The sequence below is a fragment of the Cydia splendana genome, chromosome 15 (genome assembly GCF_910591565.1).
Source record: "Cydia splendana chromosome 15, ilCydSple1.2, whole genome shotgun sequence".
In the NCBI taxonomy this organism is placed as follows: Eukaryota; Metazoa; Arthropoda; class Insecta; order Lepidoptera; family Tortricidae; genus Cydia; species Cydia splendana.
The window spans coordinates 11098368-11120009 of NC_085974.1; the positions used below are offsets into that span (position 1 = coordinate 11098368).

Below are 21642 nucleotides of genomic sequence, written 5' to 3' on the forward strand. Positions count from 1 at the left end.
TATACGATCCGACTGCGACATGCACACTACACAGGCCTTAAAAACTTTCGCGTTTTTAACACATGTGTCGTGTCGAAACGTCGGTAAATAATAGTACATTATTGTCGAGGCTCGGAAGTAGCTACTTGCAGGCTGAGGATTCGTTTTAAACGGACGACCTTGGGAGTCCGTTTAATTGAATCCGAAGCCAGCAAGTAGCCTTCCAGCCGAGTCATATATAGTGCTTTTCTCAAAAATGGTGCAAGAAATATAAATATCATAGATATATTTTACAAAAGCAACGTTCTTACGTATATATTTTCACAGGAAAAAGTAGAAACAATTGAAAAAATTAGCTTTGCCGCCTTTTTTTTTTTATAAAAAAATAGAATTGTATTTTTCTGCCGAAAATACGTCAACCTATTTGAGACAGCTAAATAGTCGCGGTACTAATCATCTGTTTGGCTGTTTAATGGGCCTGTGCCTTCATTTGATATGGCCATTTCAACTTTTTAAAAGTTTGGAACTCGACAAATAATGGAATTTGTATGCTACATTGCGGTCCCAAAATCGAAACTGCAATGTTTTTAACTTTTTAATTTTTGACTGACCATAAACTACGCGCTTCGCGACTTATTTTTTAAACGGCAAAGTCGTCTTTGCCGTCCATTTTTGAGAAAAGGTAATAAAATAAATTCGCGATAGTCCCGGTTGTAAATGTGAGTTAATATTTGAGGTAGTTGAGATAGAGACCTGGTGTTGTAAGCCAGGCGGCGTGCGGTGCGCGTTGTGGTGCGGCGTGTGCGGCGGCGGCTGCGCGGGCGTGGAGGCGCGCGAGGTGTCGGAGGGCTCGGGCGAGCTGGACTCGGAGCGCGACGAGCCGGAGCCGGACGCGCGCCGCCGCCGCCCGCTGTCGGCGCCGCCCGGCGTGCTGGGCGTGCTCTCGCCGCCGCCGCCGCCGCCGCTGGTGCGCTCGCCGCTCGCGTACCATCGGTGGTGAGGTGTCGTCCTGCAACAGACCCAACCCTGCGTCTATAATTATCCGCTCTGATGGCCTATTGATAGCCGACACTAAAAGCGGTGACTGGAGCGATGAGGTTAGTCACATATTTGGGATCAAGCGTGTTAGGATATGGTAATGTCGATTGCATCCCTTTCTATACAAATATTGATTTTCCACCGCGATTTTTCAATCAAATCATGAATTTAAAGAAATTTGTGCAATAAGTACAAAAACAACTACCTCGTCTATGTTATAAACTATAAGCAAGCAGCATTTGTAATAGTATTCAACCAAAGAGTTATTGATTGTCTACGATGAGTAAAATCCAAGAGCAAGTCGTGCCGTTTTTGACAGTTGAACTAGATCGCGCTATATGGCGCCATACGTCTGTGGTAACTGAATTGTCCGAACGTCAGCGTCTGACAACCGCATACACACAGACACACATACGGGTCCATATTGGGTTGCATACAAGTTTAAGTCATATCTTTGTTGCGCATAACAACTTGTGTCATAATCATCATTGCGCATACAAATGAAAAGTCATTATATTGTGTCATATATTTTTAGCCATAATATTTGATGACATACACCTATATGCATTTTTTGTGCATATAGGTTTTGATTATAATTAATCAAATGTCATACCAGCTAAAAGCATATTTATCGATACTTATAATGTGTTTACGTATAACGTTTTGTGGCATAATAATTTTCAACCATAATGGTTTACATAAATAATTTAGGAAACTAATTTTAGCCTCTCAACAACTCCTTGGAAAAACTTTTCCCTTAAGGCCTGGCCAAACAGCCGGCGCGACGCAGCGCCGCGTCCGCGCCGCGTGATGCCGACGCGATGCCTATTCAATAAGGGCGCGCGCGGATCGCGCCGGCCTCACGCTCTCAACACGCCCTCATAGCGCGCGCGAACGCGGCGCAGCCGCGCGGGAACGCGGCGCACCGCTCGCTGCCCAGCTTCCGATCCGACTGATGTGACCTTGCGCGACGCGGCGGGCCGCCGCGTCCGCGCGGCGCAGCGTTGCGCACGCGCCGCGTGGACGCAAGGGGCCGCGCGGCGCGGGGCGCGACAGAAGCGGGGCGTGATACCGGCGGGACGCAGTCTGTTTGACGTCGGTAACCTGTTAGCATGTGCCGCGGTCGCGCGGCGCGGACGCGGCGCTGCGTCGCGCCGGCTGTTTGGCCAGGCCTTAACAGGTTACCGACGTCAAACAGACTGCGTCCCGCCGGTATCACGCCCCGCTTCTGTCGCGCCCCCTTGCGTCCACGCGGCGGCCCGCCGCGTCGCGCAAGGTCACATCAGTCGGATCGGACGTTAGGCAGCGAGCGGTGCGCCGCGTTCCCGCGCGGCCGCGCCGCGTTCGCGCGCGCGATGAGGGCGTGTTGAGAGCGTGAGGCCGGTGCGATCCGCGCGCGCCCTGTTTGAACAGGCATCGCGTCGCCATCACGCGGCGCGGACGCGGCGCTGCTGTACGGTGAGTAGGCACATGACGTGTGTACGGTGAGTAGGCAAATGTCACATGACGTCAACACGTCATGTGACATTTAAGGTGACATTTAATAAATAGAAAATATATTTAATAAAATAAACAATAATTCTAATTACATTTTCATAAAGGTCACCTAAATGCCACTCACGTAGGCCACTAGTATATAAGCACCAATTTACTCAATAAAGATGTTCAGTATCAGCAGACTTTCATAGTATTCATTACTACCCGAACGCCCCACATTACATGGCGACCCTGCCAGTGGAACTGCTCAGCAGTTCTGGTATCACCACCTTCGGAATCGTCTAAGTTACGCCCCACATTACACTGCGTCGCGCCGGCTGTTGGGCCAGGCCTTTTAGGTGTTTTTTTTTTTTTTTTTAATAAATAAAATGAAATGAAAATACAGAGTTACCACATTTAGTACGGCTCCGTACTATATGTGGTAACTCTGGTTGTGAGCACCTAGATTAGATGACACATTCGAAGTCCGACTTTCTCTTAGACTTTACACATAGTATACAATCAATGAATCTTTGTATTCTAACTTAATTAACAAAAACACTAGTAAACACGAGTTCCCAGTTTCAATAAAACATCAATTTAAAATAATGTAACGATATGCTAGATCGATTTATTAAACATTTCCTTATAAAGGAAGATTAGGAACATTAAAATTAATTGCATTCTACTAGCCCCGATGCATCTGTTCAGTGTCAGTGTTCAACTGTTCACGTCTATAGCCAGAGCATATTCTGAGGTTCCCCCATGAGGAAAAGGCCTGTGCACACCGGCTGCGTTTGCGTGACGTGCACGTGCGCGTGCGGCGTTGTAGTGTATACAGATCCTTCTGAAAGACGGTACACGCTTGCGTGACGTGCGCGTGTGCGGCTCCAACAGTTTAAGAGCACGCACACGTGCACGTCGCGCACACACAAGCCGGTGTGCACAGGCCTCAAAGGTCGCGCCGGAGATAAAAGATTGAAGAACCGATAACAGTTTGTCATATAATTCTATCTATAGTGCAAAAAAAGGAGATACGATTCAAAACTTGTCAAAAATCGATGAAAACCTCGGGTAGGTAGCCCCTTAAAAGAACGTGGTAGTTTTGTCCTAAGAACTTTTTCTTGTACCTCTTTGGCATGGTGATACGTCAAAATATCAACAAATACAATGGGTTAAGGGTTAAAAATGTATTTATTTTTACTGTTTCTTTGACTTCAGTGAGAATTGTACAAGGCAGTTTAGTAGAAAGAGTATTTTTTTTCTTCTGAATATGACTGAGTGAATTAAGACTTCAATTTTAATGACAGTCTCTCCTTTGAATCGTATGTCATATAGATAACAAATCGTACTTGTATTCAGGTAAAACCGTTCCAGCATATCGTTATAGAAATAAGTTTATAAGAAAACTACCCGTGCACGGTAAACTAAGGCCCTCAGGACACGGAGCGTAAGCGTAAGAGACGCGTAAGCGTATCGTAATTGGATGGTGTTTAGCAAAAATGAGTCATCCCACTTCCATTTTGCAATAAAATGTCAACTTTAAGCGTCAATTTTTTGAGTTGACATCTTATTGAAAAATTAATGTGAGTTGGCACATGGTTGACACATTATTGCTTAACAGCATCCAATTATGCTTGCGCGTCTCTTATGTTTCGACGCCGTGTGCTGAGGGCCTAAACTACACGCGCGTCGCGTCGAGCTGATGGGAAATGCTAAATATAAAATTTGTAATTGTGCCGAGCTACCGATAAGCATCGAATAGTTTATGGCTCAGACATGATAGTATTGTGTGTTTCTTAAAGAACCGACGTTACCTTTCAACGTTAGAAGGAGGCGTGTTGTAGGGCGCGGTAGAATTTTTCCGCTGGTACCTGCCGTATGTGACTGGGGTGTTGCCGCGCCGGCAATAGTCGGTCGCGCTGTCGTTGGTGCCACGCCAGTTTGCCGGGGCAGCCGCCGTCGCCACAATCGCACACGGGTTGCTAGTGCTATCTTCGCCGCCCCTGAAAAAAAACAGTAACACATTCTAGTGATTGTCTAAAGATACAGAACGCGACGGCAGTAATGGTATAAGTACTGAAATACTGGGAATATATTATATTGAGAAAACCTAATTTTTGCTTAATGCACACACACGGCGGGAGCGGGCGTGTGCGGGCGTGAGCGTGACGTGACCAAGCGGGCGAGCGGCGGGCCCGCGGCGCGGTTTGTATGCTCGGCGGCGGTCGTAGGTAGTCCGTATTAAGGTCCAATTTTTAGTTGTAATAAAATACAACCCGCCCGACCCGCGCACGCACTCTCAGACTCGCGCACGACCGGTTCCGCGCCCTAAAATGGACCTTAATACGGACTACGTAGGACCCGCCTCCGAGCATTCATACTGCGCCGCGGGTCCGTTGATCACTCTCACGCCCGCACACGCCCGTCGAAGCCCGCGCACGCCCGCTCCCGCCGTGTGTGTGCAGTGGCGTGCACTTCATAAAGGCAAAAAGGCACTGCCTACCCTACTATAATTCCGATGTCTATCCTCTTAAACTACTTAATTTAATTTATACTTGATCATACTATCAGTAATCGATATAACTTAAAACATTCTAAAAATTAATAAGCGCTCCATCTACCGGTTAAGCTTTGTCATCAAGTCATCATCTATAATAATTCTACGCGACGAAGTTTACACCACGCGGCACTAGCGCCGCTACGTGCCTTGCACGGCAAAGACAGAAAACATTTCCGTCTAAATCTTTCTATGTGTGCCTTCGTCGTTACGCGGTTACAGTGTAGTGGGCCTTCCTATAAGTACGAGCACACAATTATACAAGTAACGCACACATTTAGACGCAATAGGCAGTGTCTTTCGTACCAAACGTAAACGAATGACGCCCGAAAGTTTCCGAATAGTTCCGATGTTTATGTGACTATTTTAAAAAGTAGCATTTGCTATGGTAATTTAGTGCAAATACGAGACTATTTTTTTATTCGTTTACAGTATTTGGTTAAGTTTATTTTCATTTTTTATTCGGTCGCCATTGTTTGTTTGTTTTGGTGAGTTTATGAGATAACAGTTAACAGTTGCCGGAAATTATAAAGTGCGATTAGTGAAAAAATGGATAATTTAACTGTGAAAGTTGTGGTGGGTGTGTGTGTGTGCAAACTATTAAAAATGATGCGTTTTCGAAGCTTTCGTTTAGCCAAAAAAAGAAGTAATTGAAAAGACTTGACAACAAAATGAAAACCATCACGCAATTTTTTTGGTGAGTTAGTAGCTCTCATTTTTTAAGGATCCGTATCCAAAGGGTAAAACGGGACTCTATTACTAAGACTCTGCTGTCCTTCCGTCCGTCCGTCTGTCATCAGGCTGTATCTCACGAACCGTGATAGCTAGACAGTTGAAATTTTCACAGATGTATTTCTGTTGCCGCTATAACAACAAACACTAAAAACAGAATAAAATAAAGATTTAAGTGGGGCTCCCATACAACAAACGTGATTTTTGACCGAAGTTAAGCAACGTAGGGCGGGGTACTTGGATGGGTGACCGTTTTTTTTTTGCCTTTTTTTGTATTATGGTACGGAACCCTTCGTGCGCGAGTCCGACTCGCACTTGCCCGGTTTTCTGATATAATTTTGCCTACCCAGTCCCAAATCTCTGTGCACGCGACTGTGTGTGTGCATTAAGCATTTATCAGTGACATCATAGTTTCCATGTTTAAAAAAATACTCCTCAAGTGGACTTATAATATATCATATCATATCTCTATGATTTAAAAATAACCTTCGATTTGAAATTTTTGATCGAATTGCGCAAGGGGTAAAAATCTGCCCCTCTTGCAATACCGATTACGAATTTGCACTTAATAAATAATACATTATTTGACAATATGAGATATTGTTGCTAATATGTATTACAATCAAACCCCGAAAAAGGCGGACCAGCGATCTGGTCAAAATCGTAAGCCATGGGAAACAGGCAGCACCGCGCGGACATTATGGAAATCTTCGGGGCCTCCCTCCCATGTCCAGCATTGGACTTCAGTCCATGGCACAGACGGCACAGTATCTAATCAAGATCTTTCTGGAGAACTTGAAGAATGTGAGCAAGTTCTTTCTTGTGTGCGCACACACGATGGGAGCGTGCGTGGGCCTCTCACACTGTGCCGCGGACCCGTCGCGGGCCCGTTCATCCGCGCACGCCCGGCCGGGCCAAGCCTACGGCTCATAAAAGACATCTCGGAACAGTCGGAACTCGTAATTATTAATGACATACTTTGCACACTTGCATTGAAATGTACTCAGTGTTGCCAAAAACTTGTAAAATACTTAAGGCTCCGTCACACAGGCGCGTTTTGCGGGCGGCGCGTGAGCGGGGCGCGCCGCTTTTACATATAAAACGCTCACGCCGCGCTCTCGCCCCGCCCGGAAAACGCGCCTGTGTGACGGAACCTTTAAACTTTCAGGTCCTGTATTTTTTTATGATTTCGATATATACAGGGTTGGGCATATTAAGTGTCCTAGTTTTGTACTGCCATTTTACTTAAATATAGCGCAAATTTTTTTTAACTATATTATTTTTTTTAATCGAGAATTTATGCGTCTTTATGATTTCTAGATGTCAGCTTGATATCTATTGTTTTTATATTGTTATCAACATGGACGCGAAACGCCAGCTAATTGTAAATTTATGCAAGCAAAAATTCCGACCGTGCGAGATATATAAGAACCTAAAACATTTAGAATATTAATGTAAGGTTCACATCTCGGACCATTAAGCGATTATAAAATCAGGATCTTCAAGAATCAGACCCAAACCTGGTCGAAGACCATCTGTTTGTGTCAAAAATATAATTAAAAGTGTTCGTGAGCGTATTCGGCGAAATCCATCCCAAAGTGCTAGTAAACTCGTTAAAGATATGAAAATATCCCGACGATCAATGAAGCGTATATTACGACATGATCTTGGATTGAAGGCCTACAAAAAATAAAAAAAATCGTGGATTAACAGAAGCCCAGTAAAAAGCTAGAGTGAAAAAATGCAGGGACTTGCTAGCTTGGCATGCCATATCACCTAGGGGCAAACTACCACTGCTGTTCATTGATCGGGGAGTAAAAATTAACCAAGACTATTATATTCGGAACGTGTGGCAGGGTCACATGCTAGAAATGCCGGATTCAAAACCAGACCGAATTGCAATCCCTACACATACTGCTTTTCACATCAACTATTAGGAAAAAAAATGTGCAAAAAAAATGTAAAAATTGTGTGCTAGAACAGAAAAGTGTTATTTTGATCCCTCCTAGCAGGGAAGAAAAGTGCCACTTTGATCCCTCCTAGCAGGGAAGAAATGTTATTTGTTTTACAAGGGGGCAAAGTTGTTGTTTAACCGCTCGTGCTAATATTGATCCCGAGCAAGCGAAAGATTCCAAAATTGAACCACGAGCGTAGCGAGTGGTTCGGAAAATGGAATCTTGAGCGTTGCGAGGGTTTCAAAGCACGAGGGTTAAACAAAATTTGCCCCCGAGTGAAACACAAAATTTTTCACCACACCAACCCGAAGCAAATATTAAATATCAAATATCAAACAAATTCAAATGAATGTTATTAAATATTTATCATCCAAAATCATCATTTAAATGTCAATTCTACCAGCAAACATAAGAAAACAACTCAACATTTACATTGATTACTTTACCTCACATGTGAATATGATAGCAAACCTTTCCGAGCTGGTGTGGTGAAAAAGCTCTTTTCCGAATAGGTGGTGTGAAAAATCCATTTTCTGATTAGGTGATGTGAAAAATAAATTACCCGTAGACCCACTGGCGAACACTGTTTAACAGTGGGACCACGGTTAAAATGCGCCTGAGGATGGTGGTGTGGTATAAAAGTTAAATATCTGGGAGACCGAGCTTTGCTCGGAAAACATATAAAAACTCAAAAATGTGCGATTTCCCACAGATAAGACCTAGCTAGATCGATTTTTCGGCCCCGAAAACCCCCATATATTTAGCAAATTTCAACGATATCGTTAGGGCCGTTTCCGAGATCCTCGAAATATATATATAAATACATAAATATACAAGAATAAGATATAAATTTATAAAATAGCAAACCATGGTCACCCTCAGACAACTATCACGATTACGTTGACACTAGCGCACTAACAATTTGCATTCGGCAATTTGCAATTTGCCTTCGGCAGTTTACAAACGTGAATCCGTTTGTAAACGGCGGATTCTTACAATTTGCCTGCGACATACCTAATGGCTCCTCTAAACGATGGGCCAACGCCGGCCACTCCATGGAACACAGCCATGCGGTAGAATGAGATAGCAATATCACTTGCTCCCTCTAACGCATAAATGCGTCCCTTGGAGTGGCCGGCGTTGGCCCATCGTGTAGAGGAGCCATAAGGAAGATCTTAGGTACTTAACAGAGGTCCGATAACGATGATGATATTGATGATGGATGTATGTGTGACTGAACATGTCGATTACAGTGTCCATGTCAGCGACAATGTTTACCTCGATGTCCATGACAGGGTTAATTAATAACTGACCATATCGATGATGACTGGACCAGCGGGCTCAGCACGGTTCCATTTTTATCGACTATCACTATGCGCGTCCCTTTCGCACTTACATACTTGTTAGAACGTGACAGGCATGGTGACAAGGGATAAAAACGCGACCGTGCTAAGCCGCCTGGACGACTTCGATGACAATGTCGGCGATAAACCGATAATGCTTGACTGACCATATTGGTGATGATATATAAGGTGCTACCTTATTAGTTGCAGATATTTATACAGCTGAGATAGTACTCGGTTCCTGGACTATATTTAAGTATGAAACATTATAGCTTTAGCAACGTTTTTTTGGAGAAAACTGAAAAACAAATTTGCTACGTAATAACACCCTGTTACTTAATGTGATTATTAAATGTGAACTCATTGAACAGATTCTAGTACCTCTTTTACCTAACACCTAACTGTCTGGCCACTTCATCCTAATAACCTTTTGCAGTTTTCCCGCCGAACCATAATGAAATTTCATTTTTTGTTCGGTAAAGTAAAACAAAAAAAAGAATTAAATATTCTTAATTTCTATTTAAAGGTAATTGTTTTAAAGTAAAGTATCATACGTGTTAAAATATCTGCAACTAATAAGGTAGCACCTTATATATTCTGTCAAGCAAAGTATGTCAGCAGCTCAGTAGCAATGTACAGCAAAGTGAAGTAGGGCAACACTCAAAGAGCAGTAATTGCGCTAAGAAAAGCAGCAATGTACATCGAACCAAAACATGTATAACCTCAAACTTTAAAAACATATTTACGATCATCGAGCTTGATTGTACATTGTAGGCACCTTGACTTTGCTTCAGTTCATGCACAATCTTATTTAATATATTGGTATTTAAGGCCAAGCCACACCGGATGCGTGTGCGTAGACGTGCACGTGCACGTACGCGTCCCGCTGCGTTGTAGAATACGAAAACTCATAAGAGAGGACACACCGCTTGCGTGACGTGCGCGTACGCGTGACTTGCACGCAAGGCAGCTCCGACGAGACAAACCGGCTGCGTGCTGCGTGCACGCGTCCACGCAGCGGAGCGGCAACGTCGCTTCCTTGCGTGCAGTGATGACGTTGTGTTTAACGGCGTTCCCTATGAGAGGGCGAACCGAGCAGGTTCGGACACGCACAGCTCGGTGCTGCATAGGTGCTGTGCGTGTACACGCGCAGCTCGCTTGTATTTATTTACAACTCGGCCGGTAAGCGTGCTGGTTTTTAATATGGATTCAGTGATAAAAGAAAAACTAATTAATATATTCGTCAATACGAATGTATATTTACAACATATAGCACAAAGATTCCAAAAAATACGTCTTATAAAAATTTGGCCTGTGGGAACAAGTCGATGTTAGGTACTAATAATACTATTGGATAACAAGGTTGTTGTATTGTTAACTTAATAATAATATTATGTAGTCTGAATTATCTCGATTCAAATATGAGACATTTTTTTCTTCTAATTGCAATGTCGGCATTCGGTGAGCTGCTTCCATTTGCAACAGGAGTATAATAGAATAGAATACCATTTATTTCAGTATAAGTAACAATATAATAACATGATGTACTGTCGCAGGAGTATTTTATTTTACTGCACGCATGACCGAGCTGCAGCGTGCGCCTGCGTGACGTGTACAGCACACTGCGTGGCGTGCGCTGCGTGGAGTGCGCGTCACCCGGTGTGACAGGGCTGCTGCGCACGTCTACGCTTACGTCGACGCACACGTGCTGCACACGCAGCCGGTGTGGCTCGGCCTTTAATGGTGACAGCAGAAATTTATCTTGAAATAGCAACGATTCAGAATGTAAACAAACAAGTTGGCTGTCATTCACGACCCACATTTCACAGATAAAACACAAATGACAAGCGATTTTGGAATTATTCGAAAACAGTGTTGCTAACAATGCTAACCCGCGATTTTTCAAATTTGCCGCCTTTTGCTACTGACAATATTTGCTTGACCAAGTATATATAGTAAAATTAATCCCACCAAAAACATTTTCATGGAAAATGTTGCCAAGATGGCTCGCACTATCAAAAAGTTATCAGATCTCTTGTAGAGCCAAGCTTCTAACTCTACAAGCCCTAACTAACGACATTACTTCCGCATCAAAATTCAGTGCAACGACATCGATTTACCATTTGCGGCAGTATTGCCGTGCTGCAATACTGATGCAGTCGACTGATGCATTAATGCAGACAATGTCAAAAAGGTAATTTTTAGCAAAAGTATATCAACTTTGAAATTTCTGGCAGTAATGCAGTCGGCACTATTGCCGTGCTGCAATACTGTTGCAGTCGACTGCATTAGTTCAGAAAATGTCCAAAAGGTACTTTTATAGCAAAAGCAAGGCTCGGAACCGGTTTTTTCTTCATACAAAAAATACCGGTATTATAAAGTTCTTTTTCGTTCTTTGGTTAATTTATTTATTTAGACATTCAAATACTGTTGTTAATACATTTACAAAATAAGTCATGAATTCATACAACAGTCAGCATAATGTACAGCACAATAATAACTAATCTACAATGTACAATTTCTTATCATGTATGATTTAATCAAACTATAGTTACAATTTATAATACTTACAAGCCTATACTATAAAGAACTATAAGTAAAACTAAACCTAAACGAACCTATACTAAGCTTACTAACTACCTACTCGAACAACCCACCCCGCATCGCTCCCGGCGAAAAGGTGCCCATCACGCTAGCCGCGTTTCCGCGTTGAATCGCGATAGACAACCTCTGCGCTAGGAACGACCCGGAGCGGGGGTCGAGACCCCTCTGCTGCAGGCGACGCCCCAGCTCCCCAAGAATGGTTTTCGCCTCTTTGCTTAATTATTTCATTTTTAATGGGACAATCTAATAATACGAAGTTGTTACTTAAATACATGATACAGTTCTACGTAAAGAGCATTAAATAATTCAAAATATTGGGCTATTTCGGGTTTTTCAAAAAAACCGGTTCCGAGCCCTGAGCAAATGTATTATAATCTTTGACATTTCTGTCAGTAATGCGGTCGACAGCTATAGTGCAGCACTCAGCAGTATTGCAGCACGACATTACTGCCAATTCAGTTGGACCTTGAAAAGCTTTATGAGCGTTTTGTAGCGTGCAGCAGTATACTACGACAATACTGCCGACTGCATTACTGCATCAAAAGTAAAATAGGACGTTGCTGTCCGAATTTTTAATATTTGCGTCAGTAATTCAGTCGGCAGTAATGCCGAGCTGCAATACTGCTGCAGTATAGCCGCCGATAGCATTACTGCCAGAAATGTCAAAGTTGATATGTTTTTGCTATAAAATTACCTTTAGGCATTTTCTGCACTAAAATTTTGATATTTGCGGCAGTAATGTCGCCCTGCAATACTGCTGCAGTAATACTGCCGACAGCATTACTGCCGCATATGTCAAAATCGATATTATATATTTTCAGCAGTAATGCCGACGGCAGTAATGTCGCGCTGCAATAATGCTGCTACAGTAATGCTGCCGACTGCATTACTGCCAGAAATGTCAAAGTGGATATACTTTTGCTATAAAATTACCTTTTTGACATTTTCTACACTTGCAGTAATACTGCCGACAGCATTACTACCGCATATGTCAAAATCGATGTGGCAGCAATGATTTTTGATATTTTCAGCAGTAATATCGCGCTGCAATCATGCTGCTGCAGTAATGCTGCCGACTGCATTACTGCTAGAAATGTCAAAGTGGATATACTTTTGCTATAAAATTACCTAATTAATATGCTAATGGTGTGCCGTACGGCATGGGAGAATTTTCTCATGCCATATACAAAATCTGAAATCAAAGTTTAATAGTCTATGTATATCATTGCATCAATTATACATAGCACGTCCTAATAAAATACATAACATAAATATTTTACTAGAAAAATAACGATTTCTGACCAGTTTACTTAGAATGAACACCAAAAATTTGTATATATTTTTTTTTCAATACTAAATTTTTGGGTACCTGAAACCAGTAGGAACAATTCAAGTTGCTTAAAATATGTAATTAAATTGATAACTGATATCCTTGAGTATCTAATTTTCTGCTTATTGTATCCTTAGAGAGCGAAATACTAAGCACAGGAAAAGCGATGCCGTATGGCACCGCTAGCCGTTAATGGGTTAAAGTAAAGAAAATGTACAAAACTGAAGAAAAGAGTGTCCCATGCACACTGTGCATACTTTGGATCCAAATATTATATGGGAACACCCAAATATTCCGAAATATGTTTTTCCGACTTTCATAACCTCGATTTTCATAATCACGATTTTTTTACCTCCAAAATATCGAAATTACGACTTTGAAAACTACGAAAGAAGAAAATCATGACTGCGCTATTTCCGAATACTTAAAATCCGATTGTCATATAAACGAAAGCTTAAAGTTCCGATAAAAAAATAATCCGAAAATATTTTTTCCGAATTTGTCTATTCCGAAAAATCATTGACCGATCGGAAATAAAATAATTCGGTATTCAGAAATTCGATCTTTTGTAAACTCGGAATAATGAAATTCGTGATTTTCAAAAGGGAAGTAATTAAATGGTCAGCCGTTTTTAAAATTGATCTGCAAAAAAAAATTGCATATAAATCATTTGGACATGCTAAAACTGCTACCTTTACAGAAACCAACTGCTACTAGAAAAGTGGGTTAGGTTAGGTTAGGTTAGAACTGCGACCTTTACAGAAACCAACTGCTACTAGAAAATTGGGTTAGGTTAGGTTAGAACTGCGACCTTCACAGAAACCAACTGCTACTAGAAAAGTAGGTGTAGGTTAGGTTAGAACTGCGACCCCCCTCCCCTAGAAACTTACTGCTTACAGAAAAGTAGGTATTGGTTAGGTTAGAACTGCGACCCCTACAGTAAATAACTGTTTTTAGGAAAGTAGGTTTAGGTTACGTTAGAACTTTAGAACGGCTACCCCCCGTAGAAACGTAGGTACCTTTATTTATTAATAACAAATTCGGAATATCGTTATTCGGAATTTAAAAAATTGGCATATTTAAAATAGGAATCACGTCAAATCGGAATTCAAAATTTCGGAATAATGACAATTCGGAATTCGTGATTTAATTCGGTGTTTCTCACTATCGGAATTGTTATATTCGGAATTATGTGGTTCGGAATTAAAAAAAATCAAACCGGAAATATAAAACTTCATCGTTCGGTAATTACGACAATCGGAATTTTGATGGGTCGAGCACGAGCATTTGAAAATCGGAATAATAAAATTAGATATTCTAAAATTCGGCATAAAATATTTCGGAATTATGTAGTGTACCCATATTATATATCATGCCTCCTTCTAGGCCCGAACCTGGTTGTTGTGTGATAAGATCGTATCAGCCAAAATCTATTTAAAACCTTATTTTTTAGCACCTAAAGTAAAAATATGCACAAAAGTTTAATTTATTGTTGTCCTTCAATATCGACGTAGTGGAAATTTCCACCAACGTCACGGAGTTTTTACCAACTTAGTAGCAAAAATCTACTAATATCATACGCATTTTTACATGATCGTAATATTATGATCCTATAATTACCCGGTGTTTAGGTTTTACAAGGCAATTGGGCTCGAAAAAAGCAAGGTGTAGGTTGTGCGTCACGCTGTGCAGAAATTTGTTTTCCACAACGAACTGAATTAAACTGAAGATAAGGAGCCAATTATTGACTAAATATTTATGAATTTCGTTAGATTATTATGTGTTGTATGATATCAAATAATTATAATTAAGAAAATTCAACCGATCAGACCGCTATTTCGCTTTATTAACCAACCGGCATGCCTACGTCACATCCAAAACGTTACGTGATGTATTAGTGATTAGTGGAACAAAAAAACGTGACGTATGGAATGAAAATGCACGGTTTACATGCTGTCATTTTAAGTTGCCAAAATATAGTAGGTAGAGAGATATTAAAAAGACAAATAATTTTATTCTAGCTATATTCTTCTAACTACTCGACCTACTTACTAGTAACTACTTAGCACCAGTGGCGGCTCGACCTAAGAAGCGCTGGCAGGCGCAGGTTATGCTTTCGACTGCAGCAATATTGCAGCACGACAATACTGCTGACTGCAAATGTCAAAAATCTGGGCAGCAACATCTATTATGATTTTGTAGCAGTAATGCAGTCGGCAGTATTGTCGTGCTGCATTACTGCTGCAGTCGAATGCATAATTACTGCAGGAAATTTCAAAATCTGTTTAACTATAACAATAGGTATTAATTACTAAATTATTTAATTTAGTACAACATTAAGTAAATAGGTACCGTAAAACGGGGTGAAAAGACACGATTTTCAAATTCAAGGACGATTTTCGCCAATAAATCAAATTATAAAAGTAAAAATTTTTATATCATTTTTTGAGTCTTGGTTAGTTCATTTCATTTCATTTAATCATTGCTTTGTGTGTACAAAAAGATCTTATGATTATTGTATATGTTTCAACACAACCCTGTAAGGGCACTGCAATAAAATTACAAACTAATCAACCACTTAACCTACTAACACTATTAAATATACAGTAGGTAATGACCGGCCGTAGATAAGGGCGGCAGAGTTCTTCAATTTTGCATTTGTGAAATCAATTTTTACCCACCCAATTCAGAGAAAATCAAAGAAAACTACCTATTTTCGCCATATCCTTAAAACGGGGTCGATAGACACAAGAAAGGGGTGAATAGAAAAATTAAGTTTTAGTAGTCATAGGCATCGAATTTGGTCATTATTATGTTGATACTTTATTGGCAAATAGTAAATATATCTGTTAAACAGTTATTTGATACAAAATTGTATTTTCGTGTCTTTTAACCCCCAAGGCGTGTTTTTTCACCCCTTTGTGGTATCTAATCACCCCCTATGGCGTAACTAATCACCCCATATGCGTGTCCACTGACCCCTTTATCATGTAAAATTGCTTGTTGATAGTTTTTTGTAAGAAAATGCTTCATTATAGAGAAAATTGGTGATATTATTTAGGTACTACAGATACTATATTACCAGGTTAGCTAATTTTTACTTTGTTAATGTCACTACATTTACCGCTAACCCAAAGTTCAGACAGGCTTCATTTCTTACCTCGGCGAAGCCTTACTTTAGAGTTAAAAAAATCTAACTTTTAGGCAGTTTGATTAAGTTCTTTTGGTATCAAAGTAGAGAATAAATAGTCTACTATATACGTATTCCCAGTCGCGTGCACAGAGATTTGGGACTGGGTAGGCAAAATTATATCAGAAAACCGGGCAAGTGCGAGTCGGACTCGCGCACGAAGGGTTCCGTACCATAATGCAAAAAAAGGCAAAAAAAAACGGTCACCCATCCAAGTACTGACCCCGCCCTACGTTGCTTAACTTCGGTCAAAAATCACGTTTGTTGTATGGGAGCCCCACTTAAATCTTTATTTTATTCTGTTTTTAGTGTTTGTTGTTATAGCGGCAACAGAAATACATCTGTGAAAATTTCAACTGTCTAGCTATCACGGTTCGTGAGATACAGCCTGATGACAGACGGACGGACGGAAGGACAGCAGAGTCTTAGTAATAGAGTCCCGTTTTACCCTTTGGATACGGATCCTTAAAAAATGAGAGCTACTAACTCACCAAAAAAATTGCGTGATGGTTTTCATTTTGTTGTCAAGTCTTTTCAATTACTTCTTTTTTTGGCTAAACGAAAGCTTCGAAAACGCATCATTTTTAATAGTTTGCACACACACACACCCACCACAACTTTCACAGTTAAATTATCCATTTTTTCACTAATCGCACTTTATAATTTCCGGCAACTGTTAACTGTTATCTCATAAACTCACCAAAACAAACAAACAATGGCGACCGAATAAAAAATGAAAATAAACTTAACCAAATACTGTAAACGAATAAAAAAATTGTCTCGTATTTGCACTAAATTACCATAGCAAATGCTACTTTTTAAAATAGTCACATAAACATCGGAACTATTCGGAAACTTTCGGGCGTCATTCGTTTAGGTTTGGTACGAAAGACACTGCCTATTGCGTCTAAATGTGTGCGTTACTTGTATAATTGTGTGCTCGTACTTATAGGAAGGCCCACTACACTGTAACCGCGTAACGACGAAGGCACACATAGAAAGATTTAGACGGAAATGTTTTCTGTCTTTGCCGTGCAAGGCACGTAGCGGCGCTAGTGCCGCGTGGTGTAAACTTCGTCGCGTAGAATTATTATAGATGATGACTTGATGACAAAGCTTAACCGGTAGATGGAGCGCTTATTAATTTTTAGAATGTTTTAAGTTATATCGATTACTGATAGTACGATCAAATATAAATTAAATTAAGTAGTTTAAGAGGATAGACATCGGAATTATAGTAGGGTAGGCAGTGCCTTTTTGCCTTTATGAAGTGCACGCCACTGCGTATTCCAAAAACTCTGAGTTTAGAGTTGTACGTACTTAAATATAACAACTTGAAAGAAAAAGGTAAAAAATTTTCTATTCACCCCGCGATTTCTGTTCACCCCGTTTTACGGTACTAAATTAAGTAGCTATTTTCCGCACATGTAAACCCTTCATGTTCCTAAACGTGATATTATGGTCCATAACGTCACTTTGTCCTACTGTGGCTGTGATTGATTTTATTAGAATTTATATTAATTATTAGGATAATTGATACTGATTTCGATCTCATTTGCAAGAATAATATATGATAATTATTAAAAACAACTTTTTATAATACTTTACCTTACGTTTTTTAAAACAAAATGATTGCAAAGCAACGATTAAAACGAAAAATTTAACGTATTGGAAAGACTTCTTTAAATAACTTTATTGTAATACTTAGTATTGCAGTTGTTATTCGTTTTTAGAAGATTATTATTGTTTTGTATTTCAATAAATAAAAACTGGTTCACTTAAAACCTGCCTAAAACTTGTAACGTAATGGATCGTCACATTGGCTGTCATTCATTTTAAAGTGATTTATTAAGAATATAAATAATGTATATAGAAAGAAAGTAACATTTGCATAAAATATATAAATAGTAGATTTAATTCAACTAGGGTTTCTGCTCGAGAATTCTCGAGGCGAGAAATCTCGAGAAATTTGTCCTTCGTCGAGACGGGGAAAAAAATCTCAATGCCTCGAGAACTCGAGAAATAAATCTCTTGTGATAAGTAACAAGAAACACGCGTAAATTGCGTGATGTGTCTATAGCGTATTTCTTTAAGCAGTTAAATAAATGTAAATAAATTTTTACATTTTCAGGTACCTACCTAACACATTTATTAGTTACCCAACCAAATAAAGAATTTTACTTTTAAACTACTACCTTTACAATGTAAAGGTAGTAAAGTCATGTAAAGTTTACATGTCTAAATAATTTGTCTCGTTTTAGGTTTATTACTATAAAGCGTTAAGCATTAGAAAAAAGGTCAACAATTTTAACGTGTCTTTTTAATGAAAACGCTTTAAAATTTTTGTATTTGTGACTTATGAAAGCAAAATGATATCAATGATCGTATATGATTTAAAATAATTCTTATACAATATATTTGTCGGGACTAATTTTTCAAAAGTGTTTTTCATTAAAAATTCACGCCAATCGCTTATTTTCTTTTTACACTAAAAAACGAATTATATGGCCATGTAATAACAAAATATTACAAAACAAAATTACTATTGATAAATCAAATCATCCTGATATATTCCTATTAGCAAAATAGCACAATGTAAGCAGCTTCGAGGTTACGTTGAGTACGTATTCATATTACTTAGAAAAACTTGAATATTCTTGCCTTATAAAATACCATATTGTGGTTTATTTACATTTTGTCAAATACCTAAAGAAATACACTAGAGCATAATATCACATCGCCGGCGCGCACGCCTGCACCTATACCTAGTTCTTTTTGTTGTTAAATTTTGATTACTAAGTGCAGTTTTTGGTAGCTATAAATTTGTCATTTGTTTGATTATTGATCTTACCTACGACTCCTATGAGTCTGATTTGTAATAAAGCAAAAAATTAAAATAACATGGTGTTTTTTTTAAACTTTCAAAATTTCTCGAGATACTCGAGAAACTCGAGAAATCCTGGTCGAGAATTCCCGTGCCTCGAGAAATAAAACAGGTCGAGAAACCAGAAACCCTAAGCGGGGGGTGAGGCGTCATGGATAGGGTTGCCAACTTTTTTTTGGTGGAATATAGTAATTTCCAGAATAAGGCATCAAAAATATAGTACATTTCAAAAAAATATAGTACTTCGTCGGTAAACCTATTGTCGTATAGGAAGGTCGAATAAACGTTTATTCTACCATTTTATACGACAGTCGTATAGTAGGTATCACGACGTCTCCTATAGAACTTTCTTACACGACAGTTGGTCGCATAGGGGTCCTCATTATTACGGTCGTAATAATGTCGTAGTCACGACAATTTTGTGGTATGAATAACCATTATGCGACTTTTAAACTACTAATAGTTGCTTACACGTCGTAAAAGTGTTCTTTATAGAACAGTCGACTAACTGTTACAATGGCGACCCCTATCCGTATTTAAGTAGCAAAAGTGCTATTATACTACCGCTATTCAATCAACAGTCGAATCAACAGTTTTTTTTTTTAAATTAATAATTTGTTAATTAAAATAATTATATAAGTAAGAATTTTAAAAGCGCATCAACAATTAGTTATAAACTTATATAGCAAACATCAGTAAATTTAACTGCGCAGTAGTTTACAGATATAATATACACTTTTGTCTCCTATATCATCTTATCTTATCTTATCGTTTTCGGGGGCCCTTGCGGATACACTTCGACCCATAGGGATCTTTTGTGCAGTTACCCCCTAGAAGAGATCCGTCAACTACTCAAGAGCTTTTCCCACCATATCCATGTGTCGGATGATGGAGCTCATGGGTAGCGTTTTAAAGTCCTTTGGTTCCAGGTATCCTGCTCCAAAGTCCTTCATTCTTTGTCTGGCGAGGGCGTGACATTCACACATTAAGTGTCTTTTACTGTCTCTTCCTCTTCGCCACACATACGACAATCGGTGTTGTCAGAGTGTCCCATCTTGGCCAGAAATCCTTTGACCCCGTAATGGCCAGTAAACACCCCCGTTATGATTTGGAGTTGTCTTTTGCTAAGTTTCCAAAGCTTTTTGCTCCAGCCGGAGTCTATTCCTTGCATAAAGAGCTTTGCATGCTTTAGACCCGTCAGACTATCCCATTCTTCCTGGTGTTTGGTCTTGGTATGGTCTTTAATAGCCGTTGTGATGGTTCCCTGTGAGAGCCCCACGAATGGTTCCGGACCTATAAGGTTACTTACAGATCCGGCTCTGGCGAGTTCATCTGCATTTTCATTGCCTATGAATCCCTCGTGCCCTGGGATCCATACCAGTTGCACCCTGTTTTGCCTTCCAAGCTGGTTCAGAGCTTGGACGCCATTATATACCAGTCTAGAGTCCACTCTGGGAGCTTCGAGCGCTTTGAGAGCGGCCTGACTGTCGCTGAGTATATAGATATTCTTCCCTTGGGTTCGCCTAACTATATTCTCATGCACACAGGCAATTATAGCGAATGTCTCGGCTTGGAAGACAGTGGCGTAATTGCCCATGCTTATACTACTACTAAAGTCATTTGCATAAATGCCTGCCCCCGTACCAGATTCTGTCTTAGACCCATCTGTGTACCATATAATGTCGTTTTCATCAGAGATTGGTGCTTCAAGACCTTCGGTCCACTCAGCCCTTGTTGGAATTTTAACGTTAAAATTCTTATGGAACATAAACTTGGGTTGCATCTTATCGCAGCCCATGTTCGTAATCCTTTTCATGAAATTGTCGCATTCCATGTTTGTGTGTTTGGTCTTTGGCTTGCTATCGCTCCAGAGGCCTGTTAGGGTCAACCTGTGTAGCGATTTCCGCGCCTCAGATTGTATCACTAGGTGTAGCGGCGAGAGGTCTAGCAGTACCTCCATCGCCGCTGTTGGCGTCGTTCTAAACGCGCCAGTAATAGCCATGCATGCCGTTCTTTGTATTTTCATAAGGGCATCCCTGCATGTGCTCTTTAGTGTCCTTGGCCACCATGCCAGGCATCCGTACAAGATGATAGGTCTTACCATCATGGTATAGATCCATCTTAGTACCTTTGGGTTTAGACCCCACGTTTTGCCATAAGCCGATCTACACATTCCAAACACTCTAAGTGCCTTGGTGGTTGTTAGTTCGACATGCTTTCTCCAGTTCAGCTCTTTATCTAGTGTAACGCCTAGATATTTCACTTCATTGGACATTTCCAGTACCCTTCCATAAAGCTTCAGCTGCTTTATGCCATTAAGGGTCTTTTTCCTGGTAAACGGTATTACCACTGTTTTGCCTGGGTTTATGGAGAGTTGATGACAGTTGCACCATCTTTCCACTTGCTTCAGTGCTTTATTCATGATTTCCGATACTGTTCCCGGGAATTTCCCGTTTACAAGAATCACTAAATCATCTGCGTACCCTACCGTGTGTATTGGGCCTTTGTTTAGTTCTTCCAACAGTGAGTTAACTACCAGACTCCAGAGAGT

At 40.3% G+C, this 21642-nt stretch overlaps 1 protein-coding gene across 6 annotated transcripts in view; it reads right to left on the minus strand.

The window, feature by feature from the left end:
• LOC134797623 (protein split ends) overlaps nt 1–21642 on the minus strand; it is a 125019-nt gene that overhangs the window by 27579 nt on the left and 75798 nt on the right. For 4 of the 6 annotated variants that reach the window (XM_063769943.1, XM_063769942.1, XM_063769940.1 and 1 more), the window contains exons 3-4: nt 4311–4499; nt 733–988 (exon numbers count right to left, since the gene is read on the minus strand). In XM_063769943.1, the coding sequence (XP_063626013.1) occupies nt 733–988; nt 4311–4499 (445 nt within the window). The remainder of the gene's footprint in view (nt 1–732; nt 989–4310; nt 4500–21642) is intronic. The other 2 variants (XM_063769944.1, XM_063769941.1) reach the window with 1 other exon arrangement.